The sequence below is a fragment of the Aulostomus chinensis genome, chromosome 11 (genome assembly GCF_037954235.1).
Source record: "Aulostomus chinensis isolate RoL2024-O1b breed Wild chromosome 11, RoL_Achi_v1.0, whole genome shotgun sequence".
NCBI lineage: Eukaryota > Metazoa > Chordata > Actinopteri > Syngnathiformes > Aulostomidae > Aulostomus > Aulostomus chinensis.
Genome location: NC_141330.1, coordinates 7,323,674 through 7,336,860, shown reverse-complemented (window position 1 = coordinate 7,336,860; position 13,187 = coordinate 7,323,674). Strand labels below are relative to the sequence as shown.

The 13,187-nt window shown below is 40.6% G+C and overlaps 1 protein-coding gene across 3 annotated transcripts in view; it reads left to right on the top strand.

Moving 5' to 3' along the window:
- grik3 (glutamate ionotropic receptor kainate type subunit 3) overlaps window positions 1-12,285 on the top strand; it is a 98,428-nt gene extending 86,143 nt beyond the window's left edge. For 2 of the 3 annotated variants that reach the window (XM_086218024.1, XM_086218026.1), the window contains exons 13-17: window positions 1,843-2,060; window positions 3,454-3,679; window positions 3,932-4,182; window positions 4,929-5,288; window positions 12,092-12,285. In XM_086218024.1, coding sequence (XP_086074150.1) covers window positions 1,843-2,060; window positions 3,454-3,679; window positions 3,932-4,182; window positions 4,929-5,288; window positions 12,092-12,157 — 1,121 coding nt within the window. In that variant the 3' untranslated portion in view covers window positions 12,158-12,285. Of the gene's footprint in view, window positions 1-1,842; window positions 2,061-3,453; window positions 3,680-3,931; window positions 4,183-4,926; window positions 5,289-12,091 lie in introns of those variants that run through there. The other variant, XM_086218025.1, reaches the window with a different exon arrangement.
- Window positions 12,286-13,187: the final 902 nt, after the last annotated feature.

The following is a 13,187-nucleotide window of genomic DNA, read 5'->3' as shown; positions in this document are numbered from 1 at the left end:
AGCTAATGGACATGGACAGCTAACAACAGCAAAACGATCCAAAAACGTCTGTTTAGAAACTCTTAAATGCATCATCAGTATAATCCAAGTAGTCTTTATCCAGCCGTATTCTCAGTAATCCGCAATCAGTTTGAGGTTAAAAACACAATACTGTGTTGTGTATTTTTCTTATTACTTCCTCTCCCCGAGTCACATCCGTCTCGATCCAAAAATTAGCTTAGCTGAGAGAAAAAAATACATGAAAACTGGCTGCTCTATACAGTTGTAAAATAATAATTCCGCGCTTTAAAAGCCCCCTCTTTTGGTCAGTTTTTCCTATAGAATGTAGCCTTGGGCAGGAATGTATTCTTAAACGGAGTCGTACTGCAGTCACTGAGAACGATGGGAAGTTTTGGTTCCTGAAATAGTGTTGGTATCGCTTCTGGTGTAAGAATAAATGCACGGCATATTGACACCATTTTATTTCCCTGCCACCGTATGACTTATCTACTTTTTGTATTTATTAGAGTGATCTGATGCAGCGCCGTATACCCCTCCCTGCTGACAACAGCACTCTGTAGTGTGGAATTCAATTCAGTTACCCGTCGCTTCAAGTCATTTTAGTGCAACCAGAGAATGCATCTGGATCATCCCTCTGTGGAGTCATAGTGAATTAAGGGATGGCAGCGTCTTCCCTTGTTTGTAACCATGTAAAGTCTTTGTCAAACCACAAAGGACAAACGCAATCAAATTTGGTGGAAGAGGTTAAAGAGCTGACCACTCTGCCCCCCCTCCTGTGGGCTTGTTACTCTTCAGAATTGCCCTCATAAATCTTCTCAGTAAAGTAACAGAGTGCACGAAGCACCAAGGGTATTATAAAGGTTGTCAGAGATGAGATATAAAGTAACTTTAACACCAGTCAGTGAGCCATTGTAAACATAGTATTGCTCTGCAGAGGACCACTCAAAGTCAAGAGTGATGCAGAGGTGTCACTCTGACGGTATCTTACTTTTCTGTTTTACATTTTGCAGATTATTTGTTTGTAATATATTTTACTCTACTGACAGTAAATCTGATTAAATATGTCATAACAGACCCACGGCTGGAAATTATGTCTATTTTAACCCTGTAAATCACACCTGGTGTAATAAAGTGATTTAGAATGTCTTACAGAAAGAGCCTCTCAAAACTTTGCTCCTTTGTACTTGTATGTCACAGCTTCACTTGAAAACTGTGTTGTTATTTGTACCACTTAGATTTAGACATCCCGCATTCAAAATTTTATGCATCCTTTCAGAGCAGCCAAGAGCCGGAGGCGTTATGTTTTCAGGTTATCCGTCTGCATGGTGCTGATTCTTGTTATATTTCAGGGATGCCTTGAGGGAATTCTTCAAATTTGTCACAAACAAACATTCACTTGGACTTCAGGATGAGCTGAAAAGATTTTGTTGGTCGCAGGTTAAGGTCATTGTGACCTGACATTCATCCCAGTCTCATGAACAAGATATCTCAGGAAAACCTTGAGGAAATTTTGTTACATCGAGTAAAAACATAATTGGTTTTATGGCAGGTGCACATTGTCCTGGAAAATCGTTCCTGTTGAAAAGACTTGCGCATGGACAAAATATGGGAAACAATATAGGATCATAATTTATTTTCAGTAAGGCAGACATTGTGTGCGCAAACTACAGCGTGATGATTCTAGTTGTTGGATTATGATATACAAGCCTCAAGTCAGTGAGTAAGGCACTAGAAGTCAGGGTCATATCCTGCCAGCGAGCTAAACTACCAAACCCTCTCTTTGCTCACTGACATTCAACATAACTCGCCAATTAATCCGTCATCTCTTTCTCTTGATTTCAGGCTCAGAACTGATGCCCAAAGCTCTGTCGACCAGGATCATCGGCGGGATCTGGTGGTTCTTCACACTCATCATCATCTCATCCTATACAGCTAATCTAGCAGCTTTCCTGACTGTGGAGAGAATGGACTCACCTGTGGACTCAGCTGACGACATCGCGAAGCAGACCAAGATTGAGTACGGTGTGGTCAAAGACGGTGCCACCATGTCTTTCTTCAAGGTAAATCTTGGACGGACAAGAGTGGCTGTGATTACGTCCGATGTGATCATTTTAGGAAATTTGAAAAGACCCATTTTATCATTTAGTGAGGGAATAATTATGATAAGACACTATTATGATTTTCCAGTTGCAATTTATTGGAATAATAGTAAAGCCCTGTTATAAATCCTTCTTTCATGAGAATTATTAGGTTTAGTTTTTATTAACTATGTTGGAAAAAAGGTGTTGATTTCAATTCTTACCCTAAAGACGCATTTTGTTCCCTTTGTTGCTGCCGCTGCCCTGAAGAACACGTGCACAAAGACACCGACTTGCATGTTTGTTTGTTTTCCGTAAGAACGATGAAATTGCTGCACGTTTCTAGTGGAAACAAGTGTGTGACATGATGCCTCATTGTTAAGTTAAACACACACACATTTTCAACAAAACAGATGTCTTGAAATTGCCAGCCAATGTGACAAGTAAAACTAGAGAGAGAGAGATTTTGAACATATCATGTGCCACCCAGGGTAAAGACGTTGTGGTAGCTCTCATGTGAAGAGCTGTTTTGTTAGCATTGTATTGAGGCACTGAAGGGCAATCTAGCAGTACTCAAAGAAAGCAGCTTTTCCCTTGTGCTGGAAAAACAGTTGGTCATGTTGTCAGTGTTTCTTTCTGAACTCTCCTACGCAGCGAGCGAATGTAACACGCCATATCTTCCATCTAATTGATACCTGTATGTTTTTAATATCAGGCTATCACAGTTTTAAGCAAACAGACCAACGCTTCGACTGGAGTTCCACATAATGGAGGGCCTCTTATAATACCATCTTTCACAATTTGAAATGGCTTATAGTCTTTAGACAGTAATTATCTAGGATTAGACATGGCATAAATGTGACCTCGTATAAAACGGCATGAAATACCACATAGCCTGATGCAAGACTAATGGAGAGGCTGCTTATCGCTGCTTCAGTCGCACTCATGAGAATAGATGTGCGCACGGCTTCAATTTACTGGCCTTAATCCTGTGACAATGGAGATCTGTGGATGTAATCATGTAAATCCATTTGGCCACTGACTGAAAGATCAGTATTCTCAAATGTTTTAATGTACAAATAAGGCATGTGTCACCTTTCCATGATCCAAAAAAAGATCCCTGTGGCTGTAAAGCTATTCTGCCTGTCATCAGGGCTTCTGAGGAACCAGCAGGATTTTATGGTTAGCAGTATTTTCGGCTTCAGGACCCTGGGCTACAACATTTGAAAGTTATTTTGTTCGAGCTCAACTCTTTTTAGTGTTAAAAGCATTGTATATTTTTCACCTACGCTTTCCTAACCTGGAGCAAGGGAGATTGTTCAAATGAGGTTCAAAGGCACTCTTTTTTTCTTTTTTTTTGTCCTACCCCTCACAGAAATCTAAGGTTTCTACCTTTGAGAAGATGTGGGCCTTTATGAGCAGCAAGCCAAGTACGTCACTGGTGAAATCTATTGAGGATGGGATTCAAAGGGTGCTGAAGTCCGATTATGCCCTCATTATGGAGTCCACCACTATCGATTACATTACCAGGCGGAACTGTAACCTGACACAGGTGGGAGGGCTCATCGACAGCAAAGGCTACGGAATTGGGACTCCCCTTGGTAAGACCGCTAAATGACCACAGAATGTATGTTTTTTTAATTATAAAGTAGAACATTCAAACTACTTTCTTTAAGTGTTTCCCGAAAATGGATGAAGGTTAGTTGGCTTTCGGACAATTCTGCAGCACACAGCCTTTTTTTGTTTTGAAACTGCTAGTCAGACTGTATGCCACAACGTGTTTATGAACCTCATTATCACAGAATCCAGCTGGCGTTCCATCCAAAGTAAGACAGACCCTCTGTTGCTTCCAGGCTCCCCGTACAGGGACAAAATCACCATAGCAATCCTAAGCATCTTGGAGGATGGGCGCCTACACATGCTGAAGGAGAAGTGGTGGAGTGGGAGCAGCTGCTTGGATGAAGAGCGGCGCGAGACAGGCCCCATGGGTATCCAAAACCTGGGTGGTATATTCATTGTGCTGGCATCTGGCCTGGTGCTGTCTGTTTTTGTGGCGATTGCTGAATTTATCTACAAACTGAGGAAGACTGCAGAACGTGAGCAGGTATATGTCCACATAAATCACACGCGGAAGCGGCATGTTTTCCTAATTTGATTTGTGCTCAGTGGTTTAACCGGATAAAAAAAAATAATCCAATTAAATCAAGATTTCAGTTTATTTCACCCTGATTTTAGCAAGGAAGTTGCTAACCATGCCTATTTTCTTATTTTGCCTCACATTGCCTCTAAACCAAAGCTGTGCTCTATTCACAGCTTTTAGTTCAAACATGTTATAACAGGATTTGCATGGCTTTGCCTAATCCCTGGGAATACTTGTCCACAATATTTACTTATTTTAACAGGCGTAACTGCAAATTGGAGCAAAGAGAATTAATCCATTATTAGACGTCAAAGATATCAGAATAGCATGAATCCTTTACTGTTGTAAATCACTAATTTGAGTCATGCTAAGTGAGTGAGTTGCATGCTACATGCTCATGCTTGGTACTTGTTCACTCTTTCTGACACGGCAGCGAAAATGAATCATATGCAGGCTGCATGTGATGGTGGTGGTGGTGGTGGTGGTGGTGCGATTTGACTTTGCTGACAGCAATGGACAAAATGGACACACACTGTACGCACACCAGCATTAGCACAACATGAATGTAATGTTCTAATGCGTTTTGTACTCTTTAGACTGTCGACACTCTCTGCTGTCAGAACAAATTAAAGCTAAGGCATTTACCCCCCGTCCCTTTCCCCACTTCTCCTTCTTGCTCTCCTCCCCGCATCCTCCCTTTTTGCCCAGAGGTCTTTGTGCAGTGCCATGGTGGACGAGATCAGACTGTCGTTCACCTGCGAGAGGCGGGTGAAACACAAGCCTCAGCCTCCAGTCATGGTGAAGACGGATGCAGTGATCAACATGCACGCCTACAACGACCGACGTCTCCCAGGAAAGGACAACATGAGCTGCAGCACTGGGATGACCCCCGTGTTCCCGTGACAATGTGTTCTCCCCAGGGCAAGAACCTCCTGAGTAACGTTTCGGGGGCGGTGCCAGAGACTAGAGACAATGGCATAGATGGGATCATCCGATTCACCATTAACCATAGTGACATGGGAACACTAACAAAACACGGACAACTCAAAATGGCAGCATCAGCCACACAGGTATGACAACATTCACCACTGTATTCCAAAACACAAGAGGGAAAAGAGATCATATTTGGGGGAGATTCTGGAATTTTTGATTTCTCTATATTTTTTTTTTCTTTTTGTTCCTGAGAAAGGAATCTGTATACCCAAATAATCAGTTTCAAGTCTGATGTTTACGTGTGCAACACAAAAACACAAGAAAATCCAGTGAAGGAATCCTGAATCAGTGGAAAGACTCAGAAAATATGGACTGAAGACAGAAGAAAGTTGAGAGTGGCAATAAATAACAGGTATACTGTCATTTATTATTATTTAGGTCGTTCAGGAATTTCATATCCGAATGGACTTTGACAACAGAAAATAATGTTACCTCAAACATGTTGTCCCGGCTCGAACTGTTATCTTTGGATATGAGACAGGATCTCGTGAAAAGTTCAAAGGGACACATGGTAACATAGTACCGGTTCAGTATCTGCAGTTTTGTTATTGTGGGAAACTCTGACAGATACTGTCCGACAGTAAATATACTTTAATTTGTGATGTGTAATTTTACTACAGTGTTACACGCAAGAAATTAATTGTTGATGCAAGATTTAAAACATGAGATTCCAATAGACAATTGTCTATGTGTTGTCCTGGAATTAGATTTATTTGAGCAGAAGTACATTTTATGTCAAAATGATTTTGTATTTGATTGAATTTTAATCCGTTTCAATATTTGCTGCCAAAGATGTGACCCATACACAGAAGAGTACAGGCCAGGATTGCTCACTAAGCTTATTAAAAAGCACCCTTCTAGTGTTCAATACTAAGCAAATTAAAGAGGTCTAAATGGGACTATTAAAGGATCTTGCTAGAACAGTTTTCCAATGATGCAGGCTAATATGTATCCAAAGTAAATTGTATTTGGCACAGTCATAGTATTGCATTTGCTGGTTTTTGCAAACCACCTCATCACAAAGCATTGCTAACTCTGTAATGTAAAACAATCACTGCTAAAAAGAGAAGAAAAGGGAAAACGTAATGGCTGGAATTCCTGATCTCATGCTTTTCTGAAACTACGACGTTGGCGCTGTTGTTTTAAAAAGAGTGAATACAGGAACATCAAGCAGTTACAAGCTTAAGGGCCAGGCTGCTGTTCAAGGTGTTTCTGATCATGTTTGATCGAGAAAACTTTCTTATGACTGTGAATTTATAATTTTAAGCATTTTGTCATGTTAAAAAAAATTCAATGTTTCGAACAAGACATGAGCCTTTTGAGGCTTTAACTGCCTTCATATCTCTGTCTTGTGATCCATGAATATCCTTCACTGTTGCGTGTAGATTTGGGGAAAATGGTGGAATTCAGCAGCCTGGTTACTGAGAGAAAAAGAAGTAAATATACATAAGTACATGAACTATATCTTACTACTTGGATGTGCTAAATGTGACCAAAAGGTAGTTAGCTATATCCTAAAAGTACCATACCACGCAAGGTATGCTCATTATATTTGTAAAGTTCCTTTCTGAAAGATTCATCACCTAAAATGATTTCATCTGCCTCTAAGTCTCATCCCAGTGAACCATGAAAGCACCGCTTGTCGACCAAACGTCCAGCAACAGCAGTCGTCACTGGGACATCTGGTACGGAATTTTATCATTAGCGCCTTCAGCGCTGCGGCGGCGAATTCGTGGCACGCCTGGGATGCTTATGTACGAGATGAGATGAAGGGCATTAGATCGGGTGTTTGTTTCGTCAGCTCAGTAAAGAATTTTAAGTCAAAGAGGGGGAAAAAAATAGGAGAGACTGCAACTGCATCCTTCAAACGCTTAATTTCTGTTTCCGGTTTTGCAAAGTAATTATTTTGCATTAAGTGACTTCCTAAAACTGGGAAAAGATTTTTTTTTAAAAAATAATTATTTAATGTTTATTTCAGACTTGAAAAACCACAAGCCTTTTGTTTTTCCACGTTTAACTTTCCTGATGTGGACAATGAGCCCATCCTTGTAGTGTGAACATGCTGATCGAAACGTGTGGTGAATAGACAGAGACAGGTGATGACTTTGTGTGTTCATGTTAGATGCCTATTGAGTTCGTGTATATCTTCAGCAAGTGTCATACCGTAGGAAGATACAAGGAGTCTTCAAGCTGCTGTCACCTGGGACCTGAACGAACAGAAAACCTCTGTGAGGTTTACGTGGTCGATATATTTAGACGAAGAAAAAAAAAGCTGAACTATCTATGATTCAAGGAAAATCCAGTCTGTAAAACTTAGCGTTGGTTTGGTAGAGATTCATTGTATAATTGTTTATCGATTCCCTTCTGCAAAATAGAGTATGTAGATAAGATCAGCAGGAGAAAATGTATTTTGCTAAATTTATACTGTTATGAATTAATTCAGTTCACAGTCAGATATGTTATAGATGCTATTTATTTCATTAGAGAGTTCACTTTAACCTACTTCCTCACTTTACCCCAGATCCACAGCCCCAAGCCTGGTTTCTTTATTTAATGGAAATACATTATATAATGGTATACTGGATTGCCATCATTCAGATGGGAAAGTAAATCCTCTTTTATGGTGAAGAATATATTTCTACAAGGTGAATAAATATTGAGCTTCCCCCAGGAATTCGAGGAATTTCTCCGAGTAGACTTCCTCTTATGGGATCTTGACTGCTCCTGAAAACCTAATTAGGACGAGATCTAGAGTCCGTCTGCAGCTGAAACATGACTATGTTACTTTTCACCCTCATATGTACTGTAGCTTTTCATGCAGGCAATTTAAATGTTCGAGTTTGCTTGAATTTCACTTCTGTAATATGTCAAAAATAATTGAGGAGTCAATCATAATCAAATTAGTTGGAACAGGGTTTCTAATTTGGCTGATTCAGTCAGGTTGGTTATTGAACATACACATCCTTTTTTTAATAAACTAATGTGAATAATGTAATTTTACACGAAAATTGTATGAAATGTGAGAGAAAAGTAATGAATAATGTAAGCTACATAACCTGTGTTCCATTAGCAGTGTGTGATACGATAGTGCGTTCAGGCAACTGGGAATTGTTCTCGTTTTGGTCCCAGGTAGGAGGGTTAACATAACAAACAGGCGCCATAGTGGAACCCAGCACATCTGCACTATTTACCACAGGGCATAAACAATTGTGTCATCACTCATTTGATGAAACGGAGCTCAGGAGTTCAAAGTTTCAACTGCTTCCTGTCAGAATGGACAGGTAAAGTTAAGCAGCTTTACGTTAGCTACATGGAAACTTACAACGAAACAGATACATGAAAGCGAATAGCTTCTACTTTTATAGAAGTAAAGTACAATATTTGACATCACAATCACCCGTGCAAATGAGTTCCACATAAATGAACAAGGAAGTGACTTATTTGTGCTTGTAGATTTCTCATCCTGCACCACAAGTGATGTCAAACCAACTTTTTTTTTGGAGCTTTCAAAAAAAAAAAGTCCTACTTTGGTGTTCAGTGTGTTCTCCCACCTCGGGGGGGGGGGGGGGGGGGGTCGCTGGAATGTTCCCAGTTGTTCATGAACGCACTATGAATTTTGATTTTCCAGCCGTCAGAACGGTATGCCTTTTTATGTATACCTTCTTTTTGAGTTGCACTGCTTCTATCATTTGGCAGAAAACCTCTCAAACTATACAATAAATAAGTTGGTGCCAACCAGGGTTTTCTTTGTGGACACGCAGAATTTCTATGAATATAGTTTTTGTAAGGTTTTGTAAAAAACAAATGGGGGGGAAAAAAGTTTTTTTGTTTTTCTTTTTGTTTGTTTTTTTTTGTTTTGTTTTGTTTTTTTTCCTAGTAGCTGTATGTATAAAGAGAACATTAGAATAACCACCTGAGTGAAACATGGGGAAATTCAACAAAATTATTCTAAAAAAAAAAAAAAGCTAATGAATTATTTTCTTTTTAACACACTGTGAATAATTCAATTGTACAGTTTGCTGTATGGGTTATATGAAGTTTTAAATAAAAAGTACAAATCCTATCTTCTGTCAAACTACTGATTAACTGCTGTTACGATACTTTGCTAAAATAAATGGGTGTCACCTTATTTGGACAGTGCGCTGTTAGTATTGATCACGTTTTTGACGTAGATTAGAATAGAGCTCAAGTACGGCATATAACGGAAAAACAATACAGTAACTTAGAATTGGTGATGTGGTTATGACAGTGGCAGGTCTTACAGTAAGAGACCGTGTGGGCGTCTCCAAGCGCTCACGCTAATCCAGCTTCATTTAGGAATAGTGGCGAACTGTGTCAAGTCTGAGACAAAGGTACTGAATATAGTTCAGCAGGTGTGAGGATGAATCAATACGCTCTCAGCTGGTCACATCGGAGGAAACAAAAAGATTCAATAAATGAAAAGATTTTTCTCAGGAAATGTAATCTGGATGGTGCAGTGTAAAGATTCAAACACAAACTGGAAAAATTGGCTTTGGTAGAAATCAATAACACATTGCATTTTTCTTTTTTTTCTTTTTAAATTGAAAAAAATCGTTCAATTGATGTCACGCATCAGTTTTTGCTCCGTGATGCATTCAAAGACATGAAATGCCACTTTTGCTTTAAAAAGGTCACTGACATACAGGAACAAGCAGCCTGGATATTCCAAGGTCTGAGAATTTAACAAGTAAGATTTGACCAGTTAACTTTGTGCAAGTGTTTGTAGTTATTATTTGAAGCAGCGTGATGATTTCAGGTGATTCAATCAAGGTTAACAGTGGGCGGCTGTGTGTAATGGCACTACACTCAAATCACGGGCTTCAAATCCTGCTGCCCTCACATGGCTGCAGGCGATTAATGAGCTGACAGGGGAGACTTTCATACAACAATGAATCATCCCAACAGATCAGGTCTGTATATAGCAGTGCACTCCAAAATGCAGAAGATCTTGCTTTAAACATGTGAAATACTTTGATCTTATTTAAACATACCTCCGGACTGGAGAGGCTTTCGTTGGGAAACTTAGTTGAGTCGGTTATGGCAGCGGATTTGCTGCTTCTTCTCGCCAAAGTGATGTCGGACTGATGTTGTGCCAGACACAGATGAGGATTTGAGGCAGAGTTTCACAACAATGTTGTAAGAGGCAGTAGCCACCAAAATATCAACAGCTGGATTTGTGTTAACTCATTTAAATAAAACCCGCACCACTTTGCATCTCTCCTCCCATCGGCGAGGGTGGAGGCCGCTGATCTGCGCTCGACGTTGCACAGAAAACTAGACCCCATAGCGCCTTTTGTGACCGATGTCACTCTGACGGCACAAACCAAAACAGATGGTGACACATTGCTGATAATAGAAGATTTTTTTCTGTTTAGTTTTCATTTGTCAAAGGTCCTTCATTTTATTTTTGACATCCTGTTTTCATTTTGTCATGTCTGAGAAAACCCCTACTATTTTAGTCAATAAAAAGTATTGATCTTGTCTCTTTGCTTTGAGGTGAGGCTTATGATTCACCTTCAAGGTTTGGGGTTTTTTTTGGGGGGGGGGGGTGATTTTGATTTAGTTTTTATCTTTTTTGATTGAAATACTCAAATCTCTGCTCAAACCATCTGCTCCAGGGTAAAGCAGCTAATGTCTCAACTCGAGAGGGGACAGAATAAACATGTCTTCTTGAAATGGTCGTCATGCGTGAGTGGCTGTGTGTCATGGCATGAGGTTGCCGATCGACGGCAATAAGGAGAGATTAACCTTGCTGGCACTGAGATGGCAGACGTGTGTGTTAAAATAGCAGGGAAACCCCAGGCCGCGGCATTGAGGAGCAGCGGGCGCATAATGAGCAACGGGCAGGGGCCTTGCGCCTAATGGGAAGATTTATTATCTCTCACTATCAATTAATCCCCTCGGACAGACTGGGGCCAGCAGGAGTGCATCAGGAGTATGTGAACGAGGGAGGGAGGACAGGAGCCAGCCAGATGAAGAACGAGAGATGTGAAAGGACCTGAGAGGTGGAGGAATCAAGAGAAAAATGAGAAAAGATGGGGTGAGAATCGGGGGGGGGGGGGGGGGGAACACCTAAAGGAGAATGAAGGAGTGTTACCTATTTGAGTGCTTTGCAAAATGGAGGGATGAGAGGAAAAAAGTTTTTAACAGTGAAAGAAGAAGGGTTGTTATTAAAAAAGATGTGACTGAGGAAAGGAGAAACGATGGATAAAAGAATGCAGAAACCTTTAATGGGAAACAGAATTTGGAAGACTGATTCTAATTGTGCATTTCAAGACGAGCTCTACGTTCAGCTTGAAAACCTGCTGGACGGGTGTGGTAATGTAGATTATCTCTGACATGTAAGAGATTAGATTTTTAAATAAATGAGACTGTTACTAAATGGCTTTTAATGAAAAGAATGATTCCCCTCCAAGGCAGCTGTATATGGCGCTGCACAATTATGCTAGAGTGGCTTTTAGGAAACGGGGCATTTTCTTTTATGATGGAAAGTCTGTGTTTGATTTAATGTTAATGGGCTTCAGTCTAATGTATAACCATAAAGTATTTATCGAGAGTGGTTTTACATAGCATTCCTTGAGTTGTGAATAAGCAGTGCAACAAAAGACATTCCTATTTCAGTACCTTAGCGGATTCGATCTCACGTTCACAGATTTACTCCCACATATTTTTACTGCACTGTTCTGTGTACTTTTAAGTGCAGCACGCCGTATCGCACTTCCAACCTTAAAGCAGTTCACTGTCCTCTAGCGTCTGCAATTATGGGGGCCCGCCTCGCTCTGTTGCTCGTGCACGCTCGCTGTTTTCTCACTCTGATGGCACATGTCCAGACCAGTGCTCTTTTTGATGACCTTGACAGGGCTGTCTGTGGGTGATGTTCTGCTTGACACTCCAGGGCGATGTGACCCATTTGGGAGGGGGTTGAATGCCCTACCCATGCCATGCCCATCTCTGTGGACCCTAGGCCTGAGACTGAAGCTGCACCGGAGGAATGGCTTGACAGGAAGGCAAGTGAGCCTTATTATTGGCAGTGTCAACATCCTAGAAAACAGAATTCCCTCTAGAAAGCAAAGCAGTGTTGTTTTTGGCAGGCATGTTAGATTTAGTTTTAGTCTCAGTCTTTTGGACTAAATGCTTCTCAGTTTTAGTCACATTTTAGTCGTTTCTATCCTTGATAGTTTTAGTCTAGTTTTAGTCGACGAAAACTCAAAGGTTTTAGTCAAATATCAAAGATACCTATAAGTAAAAGATATATGTGTATGTACTTAATAGATACAATACAGGTGTTAGAATGAAGCACACTGAAACTGATCTAACTTTCAAAGGTGAGTTTTTTCCCCTCTTTTTCTTTCTCTACCTTTTACTTTTATTTTGTTGCAGATGCAGACAACACACTGGCACACAATATGAGTATTGTGTCACAATAAAATAAGATTAAACAAAAAATAAAAGCACACCTGACTTCCATATGAATGACCATATGTCCTACATATTGGCTTTAGCTGCTGTTATTGGTTAAAGCATCCACGTGTGTTGCTTAGATAGGAAAACAGCAGCAGGTCTGAAGACTACCGTGTTTCCCAGTCCCACAAACACGTGTCAAAGCATTTCACTTGTCAACCGTCCACAAATGGACAGGGTTTTATTCATAACGTGCTAAATTAATAGAAGGGCTGGTTTAAACGAGCCAACATTCGCGGGGCCCCTGGCAGCCCCATCCATTCTAGCTTTAGCATGTAGCACTAGGAAGCAGTCTCTGCACCACGGGGGAGGTGTAACCACCGCCACCACCACCACAAAACTTTAGGCTTAATACAAAAAAGAAAATGCATCACAGGGCTGGCCTAACATAGACTAAAGCTATGCTTTAATCATCCCTCTTTTTACGGCCACCCGACACTGCTGCTGCTGCCGTGGTGTGTGTCTCGTCCGCTGCAGACAGGCCCAGACTCGTC